The 20160-nt window shown below is 38.0% G+C and overlaps 1 protein-coding gene across 2 annotated transcripts in view; it reads right to left on the bottom strand.

The window, feature by feature from the left end:
- The window catches only part of ALG9 (ALG9 alpha-1,2-mannosyltransferase), a 119062-nt gene extending 99974 nt beyond the window's left edge, over positions 1 to 19088 (bottom strand). The window contains exons 1-8 of one of the 2 annotated variants that reach the window (XM_056794414.1): positions 18543 to 19088; positions 14852 to 14990; positions 13910 to 14044; positions 10132 to 10202; positions 8827 to 8915; positions 7033 to 7168; positions 3278 to 3365; positions 1733 to 1838 (exon numbers count right to left, since the gene is read on the bottom strand). In XM_056794414.1, coding sequence (XP_056650392.1) covers positions 1733 to 1838; positions 3278 to 3365; positions 7033 to 7168; positions 8827 to 8915; positions 10132 to 10202; positions 13910 to 14044; positions 14852 to 14990; positions 18543 to 18871 — 1093 coding nt within the window. In that variant the 5' untranslated portion in view covers positions 18872 to 19088. The remainder of the gene's footprint in view (positions 1 to 1732; positions 1839 to 3277; positions 3366 to 7032; positions 7169 to 8826; positions 8916 to 10131; positions 10203 to 13909; positions 14045 to 14851; positions 14991 to 18542) is intronic. The other variant, XM_003341222.4, reaches the window with a different exon arrangement.
- Between the last annotated feature and the right edge of the window lie 1072 nt (positions 19089 to 20160).

The following is a 20160-nucleotide window of genomic DNA, read 5'->3' as shown; positions in this document are numbered from 1 at the left end:
CTACCTAATTAATTAGATTCCCTCCCCTAAGATCACAAAGCATGAGTTTATAATGAGTTATATACTTCTACATGCAAATGAAAAGGGTGATCCAGATCTGAGAGCTGGCAAGATATGAATACTCCTGATTTCTTCCAGGGTGTTAAATGGCTAACTCTAGGGTAAAGACTGTGCAGAACTAGCTGTGTGATACTGGGCACTTACCTCCCATTGCTTAGCCATTACTGCTCTTGTGCCTTCGAACCAATACAAAGAATTGACTCTAAGATGGAAGTTAAGGGTTTAAAAAAAAAAAAGACTAGGCAAAGAGGAAAGTGGTGATGGAATTAGAGAACAAAGAAGGATAGAGGTATTAGAGATTGCAATGATGATAAAGAGTAGGTTTAGGAGTGAAAAGGCAAAGAAAAATACTGAAGGATAGGAAAGTATTATCCAAAAGGTAATTTTAATAAGTTTATATTCATAGACCTGGAATAGTTCTAGAGTAAAGATGTAGGTTATGAGAGATGAAAAGATTGATGAATTAGGGGACCAAGTTGTTCCAAGAAACATGACTATATACATTAAAGTTTTCAAGTATCAGGGCAGAAGTAAAGGTGGAAAGGAAAACTGTAAGGTTCTGAATTCCTTCAGAAAGGAAGTAGAGTGGCTTAGAAATCAATGGATTACAGCCACAAAGACGAGGACCAGGGGATATTGATTGATGAACCCCAAAGTTGGCCATAAAAGGAAGATAAGAAAGCAACAAAGGAAAACATGGACTCTTCTTCCTGGCCCAGAATGTTGGGGAACAAAAATGTCTGTAAGTAATGTGCATTAAGCACAAACACTGGAGGCCAGTGTTCCCCAAAATGAGACCCTTCAAGTGTAGTCCTTGTTATTACCACCATCTTTAGTCATCAGACTGCTTCACTGGCAGGAAGAGTAGGAATGTTTACACCAAGCTTCTCTTCCCCAAGACTCACAAAAGAACTCACCTTAAAGGCTGAACAAATATATGCAAATGCAGACTTTGAAAGGTAAAGACAGAGAAACTCTCCTTCCTTTAAGCCAAAGCCTGCTTTACCTAGGCTGAGCTAATATTGTCTTGGCTATCATTATTCTTCTTTTCAGAGACAAGAAAGCATTGCCCTAGCCCTATTACCAATGTGTATCCTCTATAGAGCTTTCCCAAGCCTGTTCTCTTTAGATTAGGGGTTCTTAATCTCAGGTATACAAATTGTCTTCTAATATAACTGGTTTCCTATATATCTTGATTCATCTATAGAAGGGTTCAAGGTCTTCACTAGACTGCCAGAGGGTCTGTGATACCCCAAAATGGTTAAGAACCTCTGCTTTAAATGGAATTAATGAAAAACATTTTTAATTAATGAAAATTTTAAAACAATGTCAATTTAAAATTTTTAAATTTAAAACAATGTCAATAGATTTTGTAGGCATAGCAAAATGCTGAAGATTAAGAGAAAGCAGAACAAAAAGAACCTCCATGGGTACCTAATGACCTGTCAAGTCCACAAGAATTTTCTGAGCTCCTGCTATATACCTCCTTCTGCAATGAATTCAGCAAGAAGCCATCCTGGAAATTATCCTCCCACCCTATTTATTAATAAGGACAGAAAAAGGAACAAAACCAGGATGCCATCTTTACTCAGTTAAGAGAAAGGAAGTAAGCCCTGGAGCTTAGTTGCATGAAGCTAGTTCCTGAAATTTTTCCCAGTTCCTTAGAGCTTACCATATAGATCAGGTCCATGGGCTGTAAAAACATTATACAAAACAATGTTGAGAGGTGCAATCACCAACTTCCCATAATAGTAGCTATCAATGACCACTGTTGGTACCTAGAAAGAAAAAATTCAGATCTATAATTTAACTCAATTAAAAAACATTAATGAAAAGAGCAGAACCAGGAAAACACTGTAAACAGAGACTGATAAATTGTGGCACAATCAAATGTAATGGACTTCTCTACTAGCAGCAATGCAATGATCCAAGACAATTCTGAGGGACTTATGAGAAAGAGCCCTATCCACATCCAGAGAAAGAACTGTCAAGGGGATATGATTGGGGATTCTGACTTTAAATAATCACTCTATTGCAAATATTAATAATATGGAAATAGGTTTTGAACAATGATACATGTAAAATCCAGTGGAATTGCTCATCAGCTCTGGGAGGGGGGAGAGAGGAGGGGAGGCAAAGAACGTGAATCGTGTAGCCATGGAAAAATATTCTAAATTAATTAATTAAATTAAAAACTGTTAACTAAGACAATGCTTCATAGAATACTTTGTGTTTTTGTGCTTTGACATATAATAGGAATTTGATAGATACTTTTTGGGGGCAACTAGGTACCCAATGGATAAAAAAACAGGCCTAGAACTGGAAGATCCAGGTTCAAATTTGATCTCAGAAATGTCTTAGCTGGGTGACCCTGAGCAAGTCACTTAACTCTCATTGCCTAGCCCTTACCACTCTTCTACCTTGGAACCAATACTTAGTATCAATTCTAAGACAGAAAGAAGGGTTAAAAAAAATACATAATTGTTGGTTGACTGATTGGGGACACATAAGTAAGACAGTTCTTGCTCATAGAACTCACAATCTTGTAGGAAGACAACAAATACATGTATAAAAATAGTACAAATAAGTTAAAATAGATAAGCATATAGAAGACTAATGTGTCTTAAAGGATGAATAGTATTTCCAGTGGCTAAAAGAGTTAAGAGAGACAGAGCTATTCCAGGCTTAGAAAATGGTGTGGACAGAAGAAAGTGGGCAGAAATGTAGAGGACCTATCCAGGAGACAGGGAGTCATCCAATTTGCTGAAGCTAAGAGTAGTGGAAAGGAGTAGATGGGTATGAGTAGGAGTAGAGGGTTTTCAATACAAATGATGGTACTGTAACTGTAGTAATCATAATTTTGTCCCAGGTTGATGCTTCCTTTTTCTCTTTTATTTTCTCTTTTATTCTATGTTTCATAGCCATTGACAAAAACAAAATACACAAACAAGAAAAAAGATGTCATGTGAAACTATAAATTTCCATTATTTACATATTAACAAGAAAGTGACAAAAGTCCTATTTGTCTCCATGTCCCCTTCTCATCTCTCATGCAGTCTTTTTCTGGAATGTTTCACTGATTTATCATTTGAATAGCTGAAATTAGAATGTGTCTAAATTAACATGACTGAGTTCTACACTATCTTCCTCCTTCAAATTCTTCAAGTTTTCCAAATTTTCCATTTAACACAATTAAATACAGGAATAAAAGACTCACCAGAAAGAGTACTAAAGCCAATAGTGACCAGTGAAGAAAGCTCTGCCACCTTCTTTTTATGATCAGCAAATCAAAGGCAATAGGTAATCTAGAACATTCAATAAGGAAACAGTAATTGAGAAAAGCCACCTTGAAGTCACCAATAATGATAATGAATATTTGAATAGCACTTTGAAGTTTGTAAAGCACTTCCTTCAGATAACCCAGAGTGATATTACTATTCCATTTTATAAATCAATGTAATTCAGAGAAGCTAAGCTGTCTACCAAAGGCCACATGGCCAGTAAGTTTCAGAGCCAGGCCACAAAACCAAGGTCTTTTGGTTCCACTACCATCCTTTTTGTTTATGCTCAGAACAAACACTTTCTGCTATTTTTCACATCTCTGCAAATAATTGAAAATAACTCCATCCAGGTGATCATTATTTGCAGTGATGTCAAAGCCACGGCTATAGATGGCTGGGCTGGGAACAGTAGTAAAGGCAGAGGCAGTAAGGATTGGTGTATGGTGGAAAAAGTAAAGCTAAGGGCTCTAGATATCTAGAAAGTCTCTCATAGACATCTTAAATTCAACATGTCCAAAGCAGAACTCATTATTTCTCTCTCTAAAACTACCTCTCTTCCAAATTTCTTTAGTCACCCAGGTTCACAAGCTCGCTGTCATCCTCAACTCCTCACTCATATTTACCTCACATATCCAATTTCATAAGACCTATTGTTTCTATCTTCACAACATTTCTTGATCCCCTTCTATCCACTCACACAAAACTGCCAACTTGAAGTAGGTGCAAGACCTCATCACCTCATGTCTGGAGCACTGAAATATCCTGATGGTTGGTCTCACTTCCTCAAGTCACTGCTCACTCCAATCCATCATCTAATGAGCTGCTAAAGCAATCTTACTGAGATGAACATGTTATACCATACCTTATTTGATAAAACTACCATGTTATCCCATTACCTCCATCAAATGTAAAATTCTTTGTTTGGCTTTTAAAGCTCTCCACAATCTGGCCCCTTCCTACCTTTCTAGTCTTCTAACACTTTACTTCCAGCCATGTACTCTGATCCAGCAACACTGGCCTTCTTGCCATTCTTCTCATACAACATTCCATCTCCAAAATCTATACCTTTTTCACCATGCCAAGAATGTGCTCCCTCTTTACTTCAGCCTCCTTGGCTTCACTGAATCTCACATTCTGCAAAAGATCCTCCCCATTCACTGCTATAGCTTTCCCTTAAATTACTTTCTAATAACTCTATCTAGCTGAGGGCAACCAGGTGGCATGAGTGCCAGGGGTGGAGTCAAGAAGGCTCATCTTTCTGAATTTAAATCTGGTCTCAGACAGTAGCTATGTGACCTTGGGCAAGTCACTTACCCCTATTTGCCCCAGTTTCCTCTTCTGGAGAATGAGCTGGAGAAGGAAATGGCAAACTACTCCAGTATCTTTGCCAAGAAAACCTCAAAATGGGGTCCCAAAGAGTCAGACAGGACTGAAAACAACTAAACAATCTATCTACCAATCATTGTCAAAATGATGTTCCCCTTCCCCATTAGAATATGAGCTCTTTAAGAGCAATGTGTTTTCTTTTCTTTGCATCCTGAGAACTTAAGTACAGTATCGCAACATGGTAAGTTCTTAATAAATGTTTGTTGACCGACTGAACTCTATTTTGGGTGTGTTTCAAAGGATGGCTTGCTGGGTAGGAAAAGAAGAAAATGATACATTTCTTAAAAAAAGAAATCTAAAAACAAAAGATATCAATACAAATTTTTCAAAAGAATGTAAACAAAAAAAAGTACAAACAAAAAAAAACCCCAAAAGAATGTAAACTCCTGAGGGCAGGGACTTGTTCAATGTTATATTTATGTACACAGTGCGGAACACATAAAAGTACTTAATAAATTCTTGATTGACTGCTTGAAATTCTTCCATAGATCATTCATCATACCTCTTCCAATTATTGCTCTTCCTTATCTGCTTAGTTTTCTTTTTTTATTTCTTTAGCTAGTTTGCCCCAAAGGCTTTCGAATAGCTTTGGATATCATGTAAAGCTTTTGAAGTGTTCCAGAGATTGATGTAATTAGCATGATGTCATCTGAAAAGAGGTGCATTGAATGACCTCACCAACTAACATGGAACAGTACTTCAATTTGAGCTTTATTGTATATCCTCAGACAGTGGTAAACTCCTTTGGAAACCATTCATCTCCCTGTTTTCTGCCTCACTTGATATTTATGATCAGAGGGTCACTGAACCCCAATGTCTACAAGAAATAAAACTCCCCCAGAAGTGATGATCGCCTTCTTTCCATTCCCCCTCATTCCTCTCCCCAAAGGATCCCTCATATGCTTCCCCCCAATCTTTATAACCTCTTCTCCCATGAGAACCCCTTAGACACTAAGCCTACACACACACAAACACACACACACACACACACACACACACACACACACTCTCACTATCAAGCAAAATCCAATTTACTCAACCTGGCATTTAAAATGGTCCATCAATGAGGGCTACCTTTCCTACCTGACAGCATCTTGTAGGACTCCTTAACAAATAAGAATAAGCTCACTAGCAAGGCAGGCATTCTTTCAGTGCCCACAATAAACCATACTTATTCTTATTTCTGTAACTTGGCTAGTATTGTTCTCCCTACTTGGAATGTCTTCCCTAATCCTCTCTGATAAGAAATATTCTAAATTTTCATTGAAGTTCAACTATACCATGAAATCTTTCCAAACCAACTCAAGGAATTTTTCAGCCACCCAAGGAACTTTCCTTTACTTTGAATTTCATCAATACTTCTGATTAGTCTTAAGACATTGTTATATAATTGCTTATAAAAAAAACCTTGGAACTGTCTTCTAGAGCAGTGGTGTCAAACTCAAATAAAAATAGATACCTATGAGCAACAAACTGACTTAGAAAACCACAAATTAACATTGCCTATGACGACAGTGAGGAAGCCAAGTGGTGTAATGGATAGAGTAACAGGCCTCAGATACTTAGTAGCTATGTGATCCTGTGCAAGTCACTTAATCCTGTTTGCTTCAGTTTCCTCATCTGGAAAATGAGCTGGAGAAGGAAATGGCAAACCCCTCTGATACCTTTGCTAAGAAAAACCCAAATGGGATCACAAAGAATTGAACACGACTGAAAAAAATGACTAAATTGAAAATGAAATGAAATATTATATTTTTATTTTGTTAAATATTTCCAAATTATATTTTAATCCAATTTAGCTTAAAGGCCAGCCACAGGTTTAACAATTCTGTAGTAGGTATTTCTTGCTTTACCAATTTAGAGAGCAAACTCTATGAGAACAAAGACTTTTTCTTCTACTTTTTGTTTCCTCCATGGTACCTTGGCACAGATATTAACATATGATACTGACTAGATGAATACTTGTTTAATTTGTTAGGCAAAAATGACTGGTAAGATTCAGTGTCACTCAGTATACTCTCTGCCACTGGCCTACCCATACTAGAATATAAACTCAGCAATCATTTCTGTCTTTATAACAAGCACATGACCAGCACTTAGTAAATGATGTTGAACTAAACTGAATTGGTCTTCTCAGGCTTATAGAAGTTTACCTAAGTCCCATATTAAATCCTCTTCCATGCTGCAGCTATATTACAGATCCAATTATTGTCTACAAACTTCTGTCTTGCCCAGACAGTTTGCAGATAACAGCATTGTGAGTTAATGTGTGTTTGGGGAGGGGGAATTAGACTCAGCTTCTTACCCTAGAGCTGCACTGAATGGCCAGCCAACAATAGCCCCAGCAGCTATTGCCAGCACAGCAATGGAAGTCTTGTCCATGAACCAGCCAGTCATAGCTATCACGGTTGTGTACATACAGAAGCTGCTAGGAAGAAAGGCTGAAAAAGTACAGAAGTGTTTCAAAAACAACAACAAAGATTTAAGTCAACTTATCAAAATCTTCATTAAGATTAAATATTATCATACACTGTAAGGCATCAGAGAACAGAAGCATTTGCATACCAGTGGCATGTTACATAATAACAAATGGACAGTAAGAAGGATCCATTTTTTAAAAATTTGATTTCAGTAGTAATTTCCTGTTTCTTGATATATAAGCATCAAACACAACAGAGGATGTATCCAAGGGATTTCTCACATAGAAACCCAAGACCACTGAATGTAACCTGCAATTTCAGACTCACTATGCTCCAGAAATCCACAGGATTGTCCCAAAGTTTCATGTACACAGTGGAATCGGGGCTTTAAGAGAACCACAGCTGACAGAGAGATTGACTTCTACTAGTTTTCTAGGGCTGCTCTGATCCAAACCTGTTGCTTCTTGGTAGTCACAGGTGCTCTAGAGGGCCCTTTCCAGAGCATGGAAAGTTGGCAAGGGCATTCCATTATCATCCTGAACCCACTGATATGAACACTTTCGCTTCTGGACACTCTTCAAACTTGTAACCATATTAGAAACCTGGGCACCCTACCTCATGGATCTCCTAATAATAGAACCATTTCATATTTCATAGGTAAAAGTGGCCTTATAGATCAACTAGTCCAACCTGCTCATTTTACAGATGAGGAAACTGAGGTTCACATAGGTGAAATGACTTAAATGAAAATGTTACAGGTATAAGTACAGAGCCAGATTTAAACCCCAATACTCTGATTCCAAATATACTATTAATTCTAATACAATAGCAGCTGCCAGTCCTTGGTAGCTGGGATACAAATCGTCTCCCTCTGGCCAAGAAGCAGGATTTTCCTGACAAAAAAACTTCTCCTCATGAGCATAGTGCCTGAAGCAGAAAAAGTGCCTGCTTACATTTTGCTCCACTTGACAATGAAATGATATGCCACAGTGCTCCTCAATGGGTATTTTATGCTACTCATCGCTTGCTCCACCTATTACTGGGGAAGTAATGATCATCACCCAATTCCAACAAGAATTGAATGAAGAAGCAAGGAATTCAGCAAAAGGCTCAGGAGCTCCATGTTCTAATTATGGCTCTGACTGAAATGATAACTTTGATGCCATAACATTCTTAACTGCAATATAGAAAATCAAATTTAATCCTGGAACCTCCACCAAAGGTTAATCTTAGGAGTAACTCATGAGGTAACTACAAAATATTCTGAAGGACAGATTTTTCCAGATAAAAGTAGCATAATATTGGTGATATATAGGGCTGACAACTCTATTTGCTAATGCATAGAGAAAAAGGTAATTCAGAATTCTCAAAGACAAAGTCCTGGTTGTCACCTATAGTTCTAAAACAAAAAACTATAGCTCTGGTTTGCTGCTCATCTCAAATAGACTTGGGAAAAAGTACTTAGAACCCAGAGACAAGGGTTTTTTGGGAGAAAGTGTTTCCTTGTGGAGAACCACAAAAGTACCTTTTTTACATCCCAACAGCACAGGAAAACCTGGGGTTAATTTTATGTTGTAAAGAATTTCATGGATTTACTTTTTAAACTTACACTAAAACAAAATACTCCCTTTCATTGCAACTACAAAGTCTATGGATATTTTCCTCCCCTTGTTTCTTACCTGCCGATGAGCAAAACATCCCACTGCTGAGAACTAAAAATGCTAGCATCAATCGACTCACATGGAGGCCAAACTTCTTGCACACAGCCCTAGACAGAAAGGAGAAAACATCAAACATGGCAGATCTCAGGAACATTTACTTCAAAGAAGAATATAAAAAATGTCTACCTGGTTAGTGATGAACTGATGATCTGAATTAAAATGCAGGGCAGTTGTGACACCTAAGACATCTCATCTAAGACTTTGCACTAATGAGAAACCTAAGGGTGATCAGTCTGAAAGGAAGAGTCCATTGGGATATATGAATGTTCTAGGAACTAAAATACTATAATTATCACAACAAACAGGAAACTAAATAGCTTAAATAAAAGACAGAGAGAAAAAAAAGATTTAAGATTGTCCTCTAAACATCTAGTTTACTAAGATGCCCATTGAGACTTTTAACAATCATTAAACAAATGAATATTGATATGCAAGGTACTTTTCTGGGGTCAGAGAAGAAACAAATCCTTCACTGTGGCATCTACCTGCCAGCTAACCTTGAGGACAGGGGGAGAAAAGTTATATGGAATACATGTAAGATATTTTTTAAAATGTTAGCCTATACTGCCAAGGAAATTTAAAAATCCTTACACTTCTAGAACACATAGCAGTTACAAAGCAAATTCACATAAATCATACTACTTAATTCTCCCAGTAACTTTTGCCTAGGCAAAAGCCTAGGCAAATGGGATTGAACGACTTACCCAAAGTCACATACCTAGGAAGTGTCTAAGGCCAGATTTGAATTCAGGTCTTCTCAAATCCAGGCCTGGCTCTCTATTCACTGTGCCACCTATATGCCCCCTCCAAATAACTTTCTAAAGGTGATACCAATATTATTATCCCCTCTTATACATACAAACACAAAATATCAATGTGATAAGAGCCTCCAAAGCTATCTGATCTCCTCTATATGGAAACAGGAGCCTGCCTTAGATTAAGGCTCCAAAGTTAAGTGACTTACCGAAAGTCACAAAACTTGAGACAAGTCCAGGAGGGCACAAGGACAAACAGAACTAAAATGATCATCATAAAAACCAGATATTTGAAAGCTTCTGGTGAGAAAAACAACAGCCACAAGTAGCTCTTTGCCTAAAATAAATTGCTTATTTTAAATGAAAAAAAAAAATCCGAAAATAGCCTTGCAGGGAGGAAAAGGAGTGAGGGCACGTTTCAGCCACTGCCATGCATAATGGGAAGAAAATGCATTCTATCTGGTATCTTACACAGTGATTTTCTACAAGCAAAGCTTTCTGTACTCACTTATAAAAGTAAAGTTCACAAACAGAGCTCACAAAAGCCAGGATACATCGCAAAAAGTAAAAGATGAGAACCTAAAAGAAATCCAGAAAAAAAATAGAAGTCACAGACACAAGCTAAAACAATTAGAAAAAATAAAACTGAGGAAATAGCTAGGATAATATGAGTTAAGTCAAATATCTTCTGAAGTATTCACATGGTTATATCTTCTATATTTAAAGTACTTTTTTAAGCTACTCAGATTGAAACTATTAATTTAAATGAAAAACATAATTAGAACAGGATCTGCATATAACTAGGAACATCATCAATTTTCTTTATTAATAACATCAATTTTCAATCTCTATTAGCAAATAATTCCCATGACTGAATAACAAGTAACTAATATGCCACATTTTTAGAACACTACTGACTAACTAGAGCTTCACCCAGGATGATGAAAGGACTGGAAACCATGCTATAAAAGGATTCACTGAAGGGATATTTAGTTTAAAAAAAGAATTAGGAAGGTCATAATCACAGTCTTCAAATATTTGAAGAAATTATAATGCAAATTTTTATATATATATATAATGCAAAATTAAACAAGCATTTATTAAGCTTAAATGAAAGACACTAGATTAGATTTTAAAGACAAAACATTTATTATTCCCTGAAATAGAGAAGTTTACATTCTATGAGGCAAATAAACACACACAGAGATAAGTAAATCCTAACTACAACTACAACCAAAGAGATAGAAGACACCTAGTGTAGGTGGCACTAGAGCCAAATCCTTAGATAAGAGGCAAAGGCAGCTTGGGTTTATGTTAGGACTTTGACTGGAAAACAAACATTAAGAAATAAATGGAGCTGAGTAAAAGCTAGCATCCTATTTCAAGAAAGACCTTAATAGATTTTTCTCGGGAGCACCTAGTAACTGAACTCCCAGTAAGGCAAAAGGCAGTTTTTTCCTTCCTTCCTTCCTTCCTTCCTTCCTTCCTTCCTTCCTTCCTTCCTTCCTTCCTTCCTTCCTTCCTTCCTTCTTTCCTTCCTTCCTTCCTTCCTTCCTTCCTTCCTTCCTTCCTTCCTTCCTTCCTCCCTCCCTCCCTCCCTCCCTCCCTCCCTCCCTCCCTCCCTCTCTCTCTCTCTCTCTCTCTCTCTCTCTCTCTCTCTCTCTCTCTCTCTCTCTCTCCCCTCCCCTTACCCCAGGGTCACACAGCTAGGATGTGCTGAGGCCAGATTTGAACTGAACCACCTCAATGCCTCCAACAGGTAGTTTTTCATAGTAGTTAGACATGTTAACCACAAGAATATCACAGGATTGAGTACTTAACTCCTGGAAAATATGGTAGGTGGAGTCTTTCAGGGACTTGCAGAGAACATACTATGTTTGTGCCTCTGCCAGTAACAAATAACTATGCATACACTCATTGCAAATCAATCCAATTGCCAGAAGGCAGGACTATAGGATTGCTTTTCTATTCTCTAAGTTATTGGTAGAAATAAAGATTCCTTGAATGGAAGAAATTCTTCAGACAGGGGGGAAAAAAAAAGAATGGGAGGTTAGAGAGCAGAAAAATTTGACAGAGTGTAGGAAGGGAAGAGCCCACAGTGATTCTTTGAAACAGGGCAAAATCATGGTTCTATTCCGGTAGAAAGCAAGACTACATCGTCTGAGGAGGAAGCACTCCATATGCCACAAGGAATGACCATGTGGATTCAGAAGCATCACCAGGAGAAGAGGAGGAGGAGAGTGATGGTTGGCAGCACCTTGAGGAAGGTGGTTATAAGTAGATCTGATGTGAATAAGGATAGACACTGTCTTCCTGAGGTTGCCTCTGTTACAAAAGAGAAAACCTGAAATTTGTTAAGTTTGCCAGGAGACAAATGCTATCACCAGAAAAAAGCCAGATGGCTCTGGTAAGCATTCTAAGATGCTTCTGGATCAGAAATAGAAGACTGTATGTAGGATATCAAATTTCATTTTCATTACTGTTACCAACTGAAGGTGAGCAATAGATAAGATGGTGCCTGAGATAGAATTAATTTTTTTGGATTTTTAAGAACCTCTAGCTCTAGAATCTTATGATCCCAATAAGAAGAAAAGTAAAATCCTGAACCTAGGCTAAAAAAAAAAAATCTACCTCTATAGTCTAAGGGCAGTATAGAAAAGGTGCAGACCAAATTAGTGCATGTGAAAAAGATATATGGGTTTTAGTAGTTTGCAAACTAAATGAGTCAAAGGTATGACCTCATACTAACAGAATTTTAGTCTTCATTAGTTAAGACCTAAAAATGAGCTACCTTGTAAAGGCACTACCCTGCACTGTTTATTTTTCATGAAGAAATTGGGATTGCTTTACCTAAGAAGAAGGCTTTTGGAGTATGCAGTATACAGTATGTGAAACTAGAAAGCTGGAAAACAGAATATCCTTATTCTGCTTGGCCTCAGAGGGCAGAACTAAGGGGAAAAAAAAGTAAACACTAAACACTGCAGAGGCAGATTAGATTACACTGCCAGCAAAAGGAATGGATTGCCTCAGGAGATGGCGGATTCCCATCCCTGCAATTCTTTTAAGTAGATAAATAAAACTGGTTTGAAAATGAGCATTTTTTTTTGTTTTATTATATGGTGGGTTGGTTTGTTTTTTTAGGAGACTTATGTAAACTGGCATTATTAGTTCTGGATGACATAATTGATCCAAGGATGAGGACAAGAATAGGGAATGTAACATAAAGAACTATTGAAGAAACTCTGGATATTTAACTTGAAAAGAAGCCTTTGGGGAAACAAGATGGCTGATTAGATACTTGATGAACTATGAATTAAAAGAGGGAAAGCTTTCCTACTTTGCTTCAGAAGGAATAAAAAGGATTTCTTTCTTTTTTAAAATGCTGACTTTCTTAGAAACAATTCTAAAATAGAAGGGCAAGGACTATACAAATGGGGTTAAGTGATTTGCCCATGGTCACACAGCTAGGAAGTATCTGAATCTACATTTGAACTCAGCTCCTCCAGCCTCCAGGCATGGCATCTGTACTACCTAGCTGCCCCTAATGAAGAGATTTTCAATGAAATTTTGTTTATTTATAGGGTTCTGGCACTGCAAAACTTTTGAGAACCAAAGGAAGACACCTGTGACAGCAACCAGGAAATAACTGAGTTTTAGGATTAAAGATAGTTCATTCAGTTTGAGGTTTGTTGAGCTTGAAGCAATAGCAGGTTACCTAAGCACAAATTCTCTGAGGATAGCCCACTGCTCTTTTCACATTGTGCCCTTAAAAAAAAAAAGATATATTTCATAACATACTAAAAAAATGAATCTTTATATTCATGACTCAATAAAGTGATTGACAGCCATCAATAAATGTTTATTGATTAATGGATTATTTATTGACGCTCAATAAATAAAAGCAATACTTACTACTGTTTTCCTCTGATAAACTTGAATACTAGAAGGCAGATAATTGTAATAATAGTATACAGCTACTATCCAGGTTTAGGCCTTAATTACCTATAATTAAGAAAAGTTACTTACTAGCCTCCAAACCAGTCTCCATCCCATTTAATCTTTCCTTTGCAAAACAGGAATTATTTTTTCTAAATATTACTACTATCTATGCTATTATTGTGTACTTACCTCAAAGTCTTAAGCCTCTGTACCTAATTATAGTACCCTTATTTCTACTTAATTAAAACTCTGTTTTACAGTTGTTTTTGGTTTAAAAAAACAAAAATAAAAAAACTCAGTTGTTTTTATTGTTATAGACAAGTACTTCAGGCTAAGCCTGGTCTTACCTTGTTAGTTTGTAGGGCTTTTGCATGGAACATAGCTGGCAAGGCATAAAGCCACAGGTAAGCATAGGATCGAATAGCATAAGCTGGGGAATATTCCCATGTCTGGAACCCATTCCCAAAGATGAGGTAGTGCATCTAAAATTCCAAAAGAGAGAGATGAATTTGATGTTTTGGGGGCCAAAAATAATTTTCAAGAGGATATACAATAGCATGAAGAACTTCTTGGTAAATCTATGAACTAGGGTCCAAAAAAATAGCTGAAAGTCTATGCAGAATTTTGGTAGCTACAGGGTTTTAAACAGGGGCCAGAGGGAATTGTCATTATAAAAAATTTAGGAAATAGTATAACACTCTAAGATTATGGATGTCCTATTTTTGGTGCTCAAATATCCTTGAGTTATTTCACTATAAAATTTAAAATTATTAATTTTAATACCATACATACTTCCAAAATCACCCAAATACCCAAGAATATGAAGTATACACTACTCAAAACACCCAAACATATGAAGTATACTCCTTGAATAAATTTGTTTTATTAATAAAAAAGATACATCCTTTAACCATGAAAGTATGACACAAACACTGACTGCTGTGTTTGACCAAAGCTTTATTTCCTTTCTATATTGCTTTTATTTACACTGTTGCAGTTATAGTTATCTTACAATCAATTTAACTGCTCAATGGTCAGAATAGAGAAGCTCTAATTCTGATATTGTCATAGTAGCAAAAAATTAAGTTTTCTTTGGATACTATTAGAATGCAAAGTTATTTTTATGATATTAACACATCTTCAATGTGAATAATTTTGTGAAACAAGCTTTTCCATAATAAATCACCATGCAGCCAAAGACATAGAAACAGTCTTATATCCCCCATATATACTCCTACACACCTAAAACACTATTTTTCAAAAATGTTAAAGGCCAAGAAATAACTTACTGGTTCCCAGTAGTTGAATGTTTCATCACAATCAGAAATATTACTCAGGAGGGCAGCACAGAATCGAGCTGAGATCAAGCACTTGAAAGCAGTGGACCCTTCAGGTGCCCAGACTTGTCCTGCTTTACTCCCAGGTGGCCTGACCAAGGGCAAAGGATAGGTATCAGGAAGGGGCTACTAGGATGGGCATAAAGCTAGCAAGAGGGGAGGGAAAGAAAAGCAAAAATGCAACAAAGCACTAAAATTATTACAATAGAAAATGCCAAAAAAAAACAAAAAACCCAAACCTCAAAAACTTTTTTTGATTCTCAGTAGAATGTATAAAACCAAAATTAGGACTTTAATCCTTTCACTTCCTGGTTAGAGACAAATACAGCTGTAATTCCAAAATACCTCATTCATTCAATAATTAGCAAATGAATCAAGGATTTGAAGAGGAAACTGTTTCTTAGAAATTTAAGTTTAAAAAAATTAAGTGTACAAGTATGGTACAGGAAAGACCTGGCTTAGAAATAATAATATATATTTAAATTGTTCTTTAAGGCTTACAAAACACTTTTCTCTCATGCCTGTGAAGTAGGCAGCAAAAAGCAGGGTGGGGATTCCAAACCTAGACTCTTCATTCCAAATCCAGTATTATCCTCTGCATAGATGATAACACTAGCAGTTCATGTGGGAAGAGGTTTCAACTGCTTACAAGCTTATTGAGTTAACAGCATGACACAGAAGCCAATAAAACTAATTAAATCCTAGATTGCATTAAAAATTCACTAGCCTCAAAGGTCCTTCCAGCTTCAAACTATGATCCCACGTGGAAAAGCCAAGTGTCCACAAATCTAGAATATATCATATTTAGTTCTAAGTACTAAATGTCAAGAGGAATGCTGGCAAAGCAGAGCACATTCAAAAGAGGGTGACCAAAATGGTCATGGAACTAGAAATCATGGCATATGAATTACTAAAGGAACTGGAGACTCATGGCTTGAACCATAAATTACAAAAAAAAAAAATACAAAAAGGACATGATGGCTATCTTAAAATATATAAACTGCTGTCATGGAGAAGGATTACCTTTACTTTGTTTTGGGCCAGTGGACACAAATAGGAACAATAGTTGGAAGTTATAGGATGGCAGATTTTGATTCAATATAAGTAAGCACTTTCTAACCATTAAGTTTTAAAAAATGTTGTTGAGGGGTTTTTGATCTGTAAACTAGCTCAAGGTCATGTAGTACAGATGGGTCAAACATACAGCCCTCAACACTTCCAAGGGCACCAAAAAACAAATTAAAATATATATAACTTGGAAATATTTTAACAAAAAAATTTTAAATACAAATTTAATTTGTAGTTTTCTAAGTCAACATTCACCAGCAGGAACTCTTATGTATGGATTAGCCTCTCACTTCTATTTGAGTTTGGCACCACTGATCTAGACTACCTCCTTCATTTTACAAATAAGGATACCAAGACCTAGAAATGTGATTTGCTCCAGACTCATCTTCCTGAATTCAAATCTGGCCTATGTTCATCTGTAAGCCAAGCTGGAGAAAGAAATGGCAAATCACTCTAGTACCCTTGCCAAGAAAACCCCAGATGGGGTCATAAAGAGTCAGACAGGGCCCAAAAAAAAAACCAACAACTCAACAGCAACACAATTTTAATCTGAGGTAAAACCGGTCTCCTGACCTCCAGTGTCCTTTCCACTATATTTTTTTCTGACATTTAAAAGGAGTAAACCAATAAACCTAGTGAACTCTGAGGTCAAATTTTCCCTTCATGTCAGTCAGTCAACAGAATGTATTATGGATCAGCCATTCTGCCAAGTTCTAGGGCTACAAAGAAAAGCAAAAACACAAGCAGCTCACACAAAGCCCTAAGCAGCTCACATGCTATTGGGGGAGATAATAATGGGAAAAATAACTAGATACAAACAAAAACATAGATAGTATATATGAAAGAGTAAACAAAACCAAGTAGGAAATCTAGGAAAAGTCTCCAGAAGGAGGCCAGACTAGAGCTGAATCTTTAATGAAGTCAGGGAAAGTAAGATACTGAAGTGAAGGAGTAGAACATTCCAGGTCAGCTAGAGAGGGAAAATGGAGATGGGCAATGCACTGCCATGCTCCAGATCTAGAACCAGTGGAACTCAATCCAGGAGTACATGAAGGGAAATCAAGTGAAGAAGGAATGGAAAAACAGTAAAAAGCCAGGTAATAAAGAGCTCTCAGTGACAAATAGAGGACTTGACATTTGATCCTGAAGACAATAGGGAATAACTGGAGCTCACTGAACAGACCTATGCTCTAGAAAACTCCTTGGCAGCTGAGTGCAGGTTGGACTGCAGTGGCAAAAGACTCTAGGCAGTTAGAAGGCTACTGCAATAGTCCAGATTGATAGGTGAGGAAGGCCTGAACTAAGGCTGTAACTGCATGAGTGTAGAGGAGGTATACAACAGATGCTGTGAAGGAAGAAAAGGCAAGATTTAGCAACAGATTGGATATGTGGGGTGAGTGTGAATGAAAAGTCAAGGATAACACAATAGAAGGAAAAAATAGCTGACAGTTAAATTTCTTGAAGTAGCAAGATATAGAAATGGAGATGTTGACAGAAAAGGGCCATGAGAACTGCTGGAAAAATTTTCTAATAGAGAATTAGACACTGATAGAAAACAAAGGTTTGAGGCAGCTAGGTAGCACAGTGGATAGACCACCAGGCTTGAGGGTTAGAGAACCTGGGTTCAAATTTAGCCTCATACTTCCTTACTGTATGACCTTGTGCAAGTCACTTAACCTAACCTTTGCCTAGCCCTTCTTTTATATCTGTATTCTGATTCTAAGGCAGTAGGTAAGGGTTTAAAAAACAAAGGAAAGAAAGGGCTATGATAGGCTTATAGAAAAGTTCTCTGAGAGAGAACTTAGGTGCCAATAGAAAAGAAAGGGCCATCTCAAATTTCTACACTTTGTTGAAGGTCTAAACCTGGCAAGACCTTGAACCTAACAATGCAATGCTAGGTTCCAGGCCAAGGCCAGATAATCCCAACAACCAACTAACCATTTTCTCCCTCAAGTTTTTTGCTCCGGGAACCAACTCTTTAAATGGGAATAGAATTAATCACTCCAACAAATGCAGAGCTACAAAATGTGCTGCCCATGCAGAAGATACAAGCCTCCAAGCATCTTCCGATGCTAAGTCCTGGCATCTCTTTCACTGACTAACTGCTGATCTCCTGGATTTGGGGGCTGCTGGAGCCCCCTGGGGCAAGGGGATGCACGAAAAAACGCTGAGATGCCCTGATGCCATCTGAAGGCTCCGCTACTGACCACCTGGGTGGTCGTGGGCACATCACTCTATGGGTCTGTAAAAAGAGGGGACTTGAACCAACTGGGCGATCCCTCCCAGTCCCTAAGGGTCAGGGCTGCCCTAGGTTGAGCTCAAGCTTGCATTCCACCCAAAGTGGTTCAGACACCCTCCCCTCCTGCCCTGGGGAACCCGAGCCCGGCAGGGGGTCATCTGGACCCTAGAGCAAGGGAGGAGGGAGAAAGAGAAGAGGGAGGGAGGATTGGAGGAGGGGGCGGGCCCAGGAAAGGGGGGGGGGGTGCTCCAAGGACGGGACTGGGAGGCTGGGGCCAGGCGAGGAGTCGGGGAGAGAGGCCTCCCAGGCACGCCCCCGCTGCCTTCCCGCCCGTACTCAGGTCGCTGATCCGAGGCAATCGTCGCTTCTCGGCCCAGAAGTTCCTCCCGCAATTTGGCCGTATCTGCGCCGCTGCTACCGCCGCTGCTTCCCTTCAGCCGCTGCCGGACCCCGCGAGCCGCCATAGCAAGTACGGGCAAGAGAGGAGGATGTGCCCAATGAAATCCCCGCTCTAGATACCATAACTCCTTTGGAAGAACGGTGGCCTCGGAGGTACAAAATATGTCAAATGAACAGAAGCGGTCGAGATCCAGGAATTTTTGGTCATTTGAGGATAGTTTTTCCATGGGAAGAAAGAAATGGACCCTAGACTCATGCTCTCCCATAATTGCTAATTTGCGCCTCAAAGTTTCTTTCTTTTTCCATCCGTTCTGTTTCTCCACTGCCTAACTTTGCCCCTTTAATCACACCTCCAACGGACTCCCTTAGGGCAGGTCTGATTCACAGGACAAAGTGATACTTCGCTCGCCGAGCCGCGGACTGGACCTGCACCTTCCATTTACTTGTTTGTCTCTTCACTCCAATATATTTGGGGGCACAAAGTATCCTCTACATATTGATAGTAAAATGCACAAGACAGAATTGCTGGTGACCCCCCCCCCCCCCGAGAGAACCCGCAAAGTATGTATTAGTTTGAAGTCAATGTCAAATCGATCTGAAAAAAGGATTGTGTCTTTGTATAAGTATTTTGGCAGGATCCAGTTCTCAAGAGGATCTCTAGGCTATCGGCTAAAACACATTACTAATCTCCCTTTTTATCTGTGCAAAAATGGCCATGATGGTATGGTATGATTCAGCGTCTTCGAAAAAAATTTACTTATTCTGTATACATTTTATATGTGCTTATATATATGTACATGCTGCTTCCCCCAAAGACTATAAGCTCCCTATATTCTGCCATATAAGCAGAGGACATACCTTTTTCACCTTATATCCCTGTGCCTCGAACGAGTACCTGGCACAGAAAAGGCACTTAATAAATACATGATTGATTGAATGAAAATATATTAAGTACTTACTATATGCTAAGCCATAGAGATACAAATAAGAAAGGAAGATAGTCCCTAAATGGAACTCATATTCTAAGATGAGAGACAACACATATTGGCCTCAGCTACAAATGAAATAGTTCAATGGTGGTTAAACTATAGTGGTAAAATAGAAGGTGTAGAGATACAGGATGAGACCTTCAGATGAAGTCATTGTGTTGATTTGTCTTGTTTGTATTTGTTACAAGGGAGGCAAAGTTAGTAGTGTTAAAAATGCAAAAGAAAAGAATATCAATAAAACATTTTTTTAAATGCACAGAACAAAAAAGTATAGAAAGGGACAGAGAGCAATTTTATTATCATAGTATATGTGCATATATATATATATTTTTTTTTTAACCATTACCTTTATCTCAAAATCAATACTCTGTATTGGTTCCAAGGCAGAATATTGGTAAGGTTTAGGCAATGAAGGTTAAGTGACTTGCCCAGGGTCACACAGCTAGGAAGAGTCTGAGGTCATATTTGAACCCAAGACTTCTTGTCTCTAGGCCTGGCTCTCAATCCACTGAACCACCCAGCTGCACCCCATAGTATATATATATATTTTTTTTTTAAATAGATGT

Source organism: Monodelphis domestica, chromosome 4 (genome assembly GCF_027887165.1).
Source record: "Monodelphis domestica isolate mMonDom1 chromosome 4, mMonDom1.pri, whole genome shotgun sequence".
Classification (NCBI taxonomy): domain Eukaryota; kingdom Metazoa; phylum Chordata; class Mammalia; order Didelphimorphia; family Didelphidae; genus Monodelphis; species Monodelphis domestica.
This window is presented reverse-complemented; position numbering and strand designations above follow the sequence as displayed.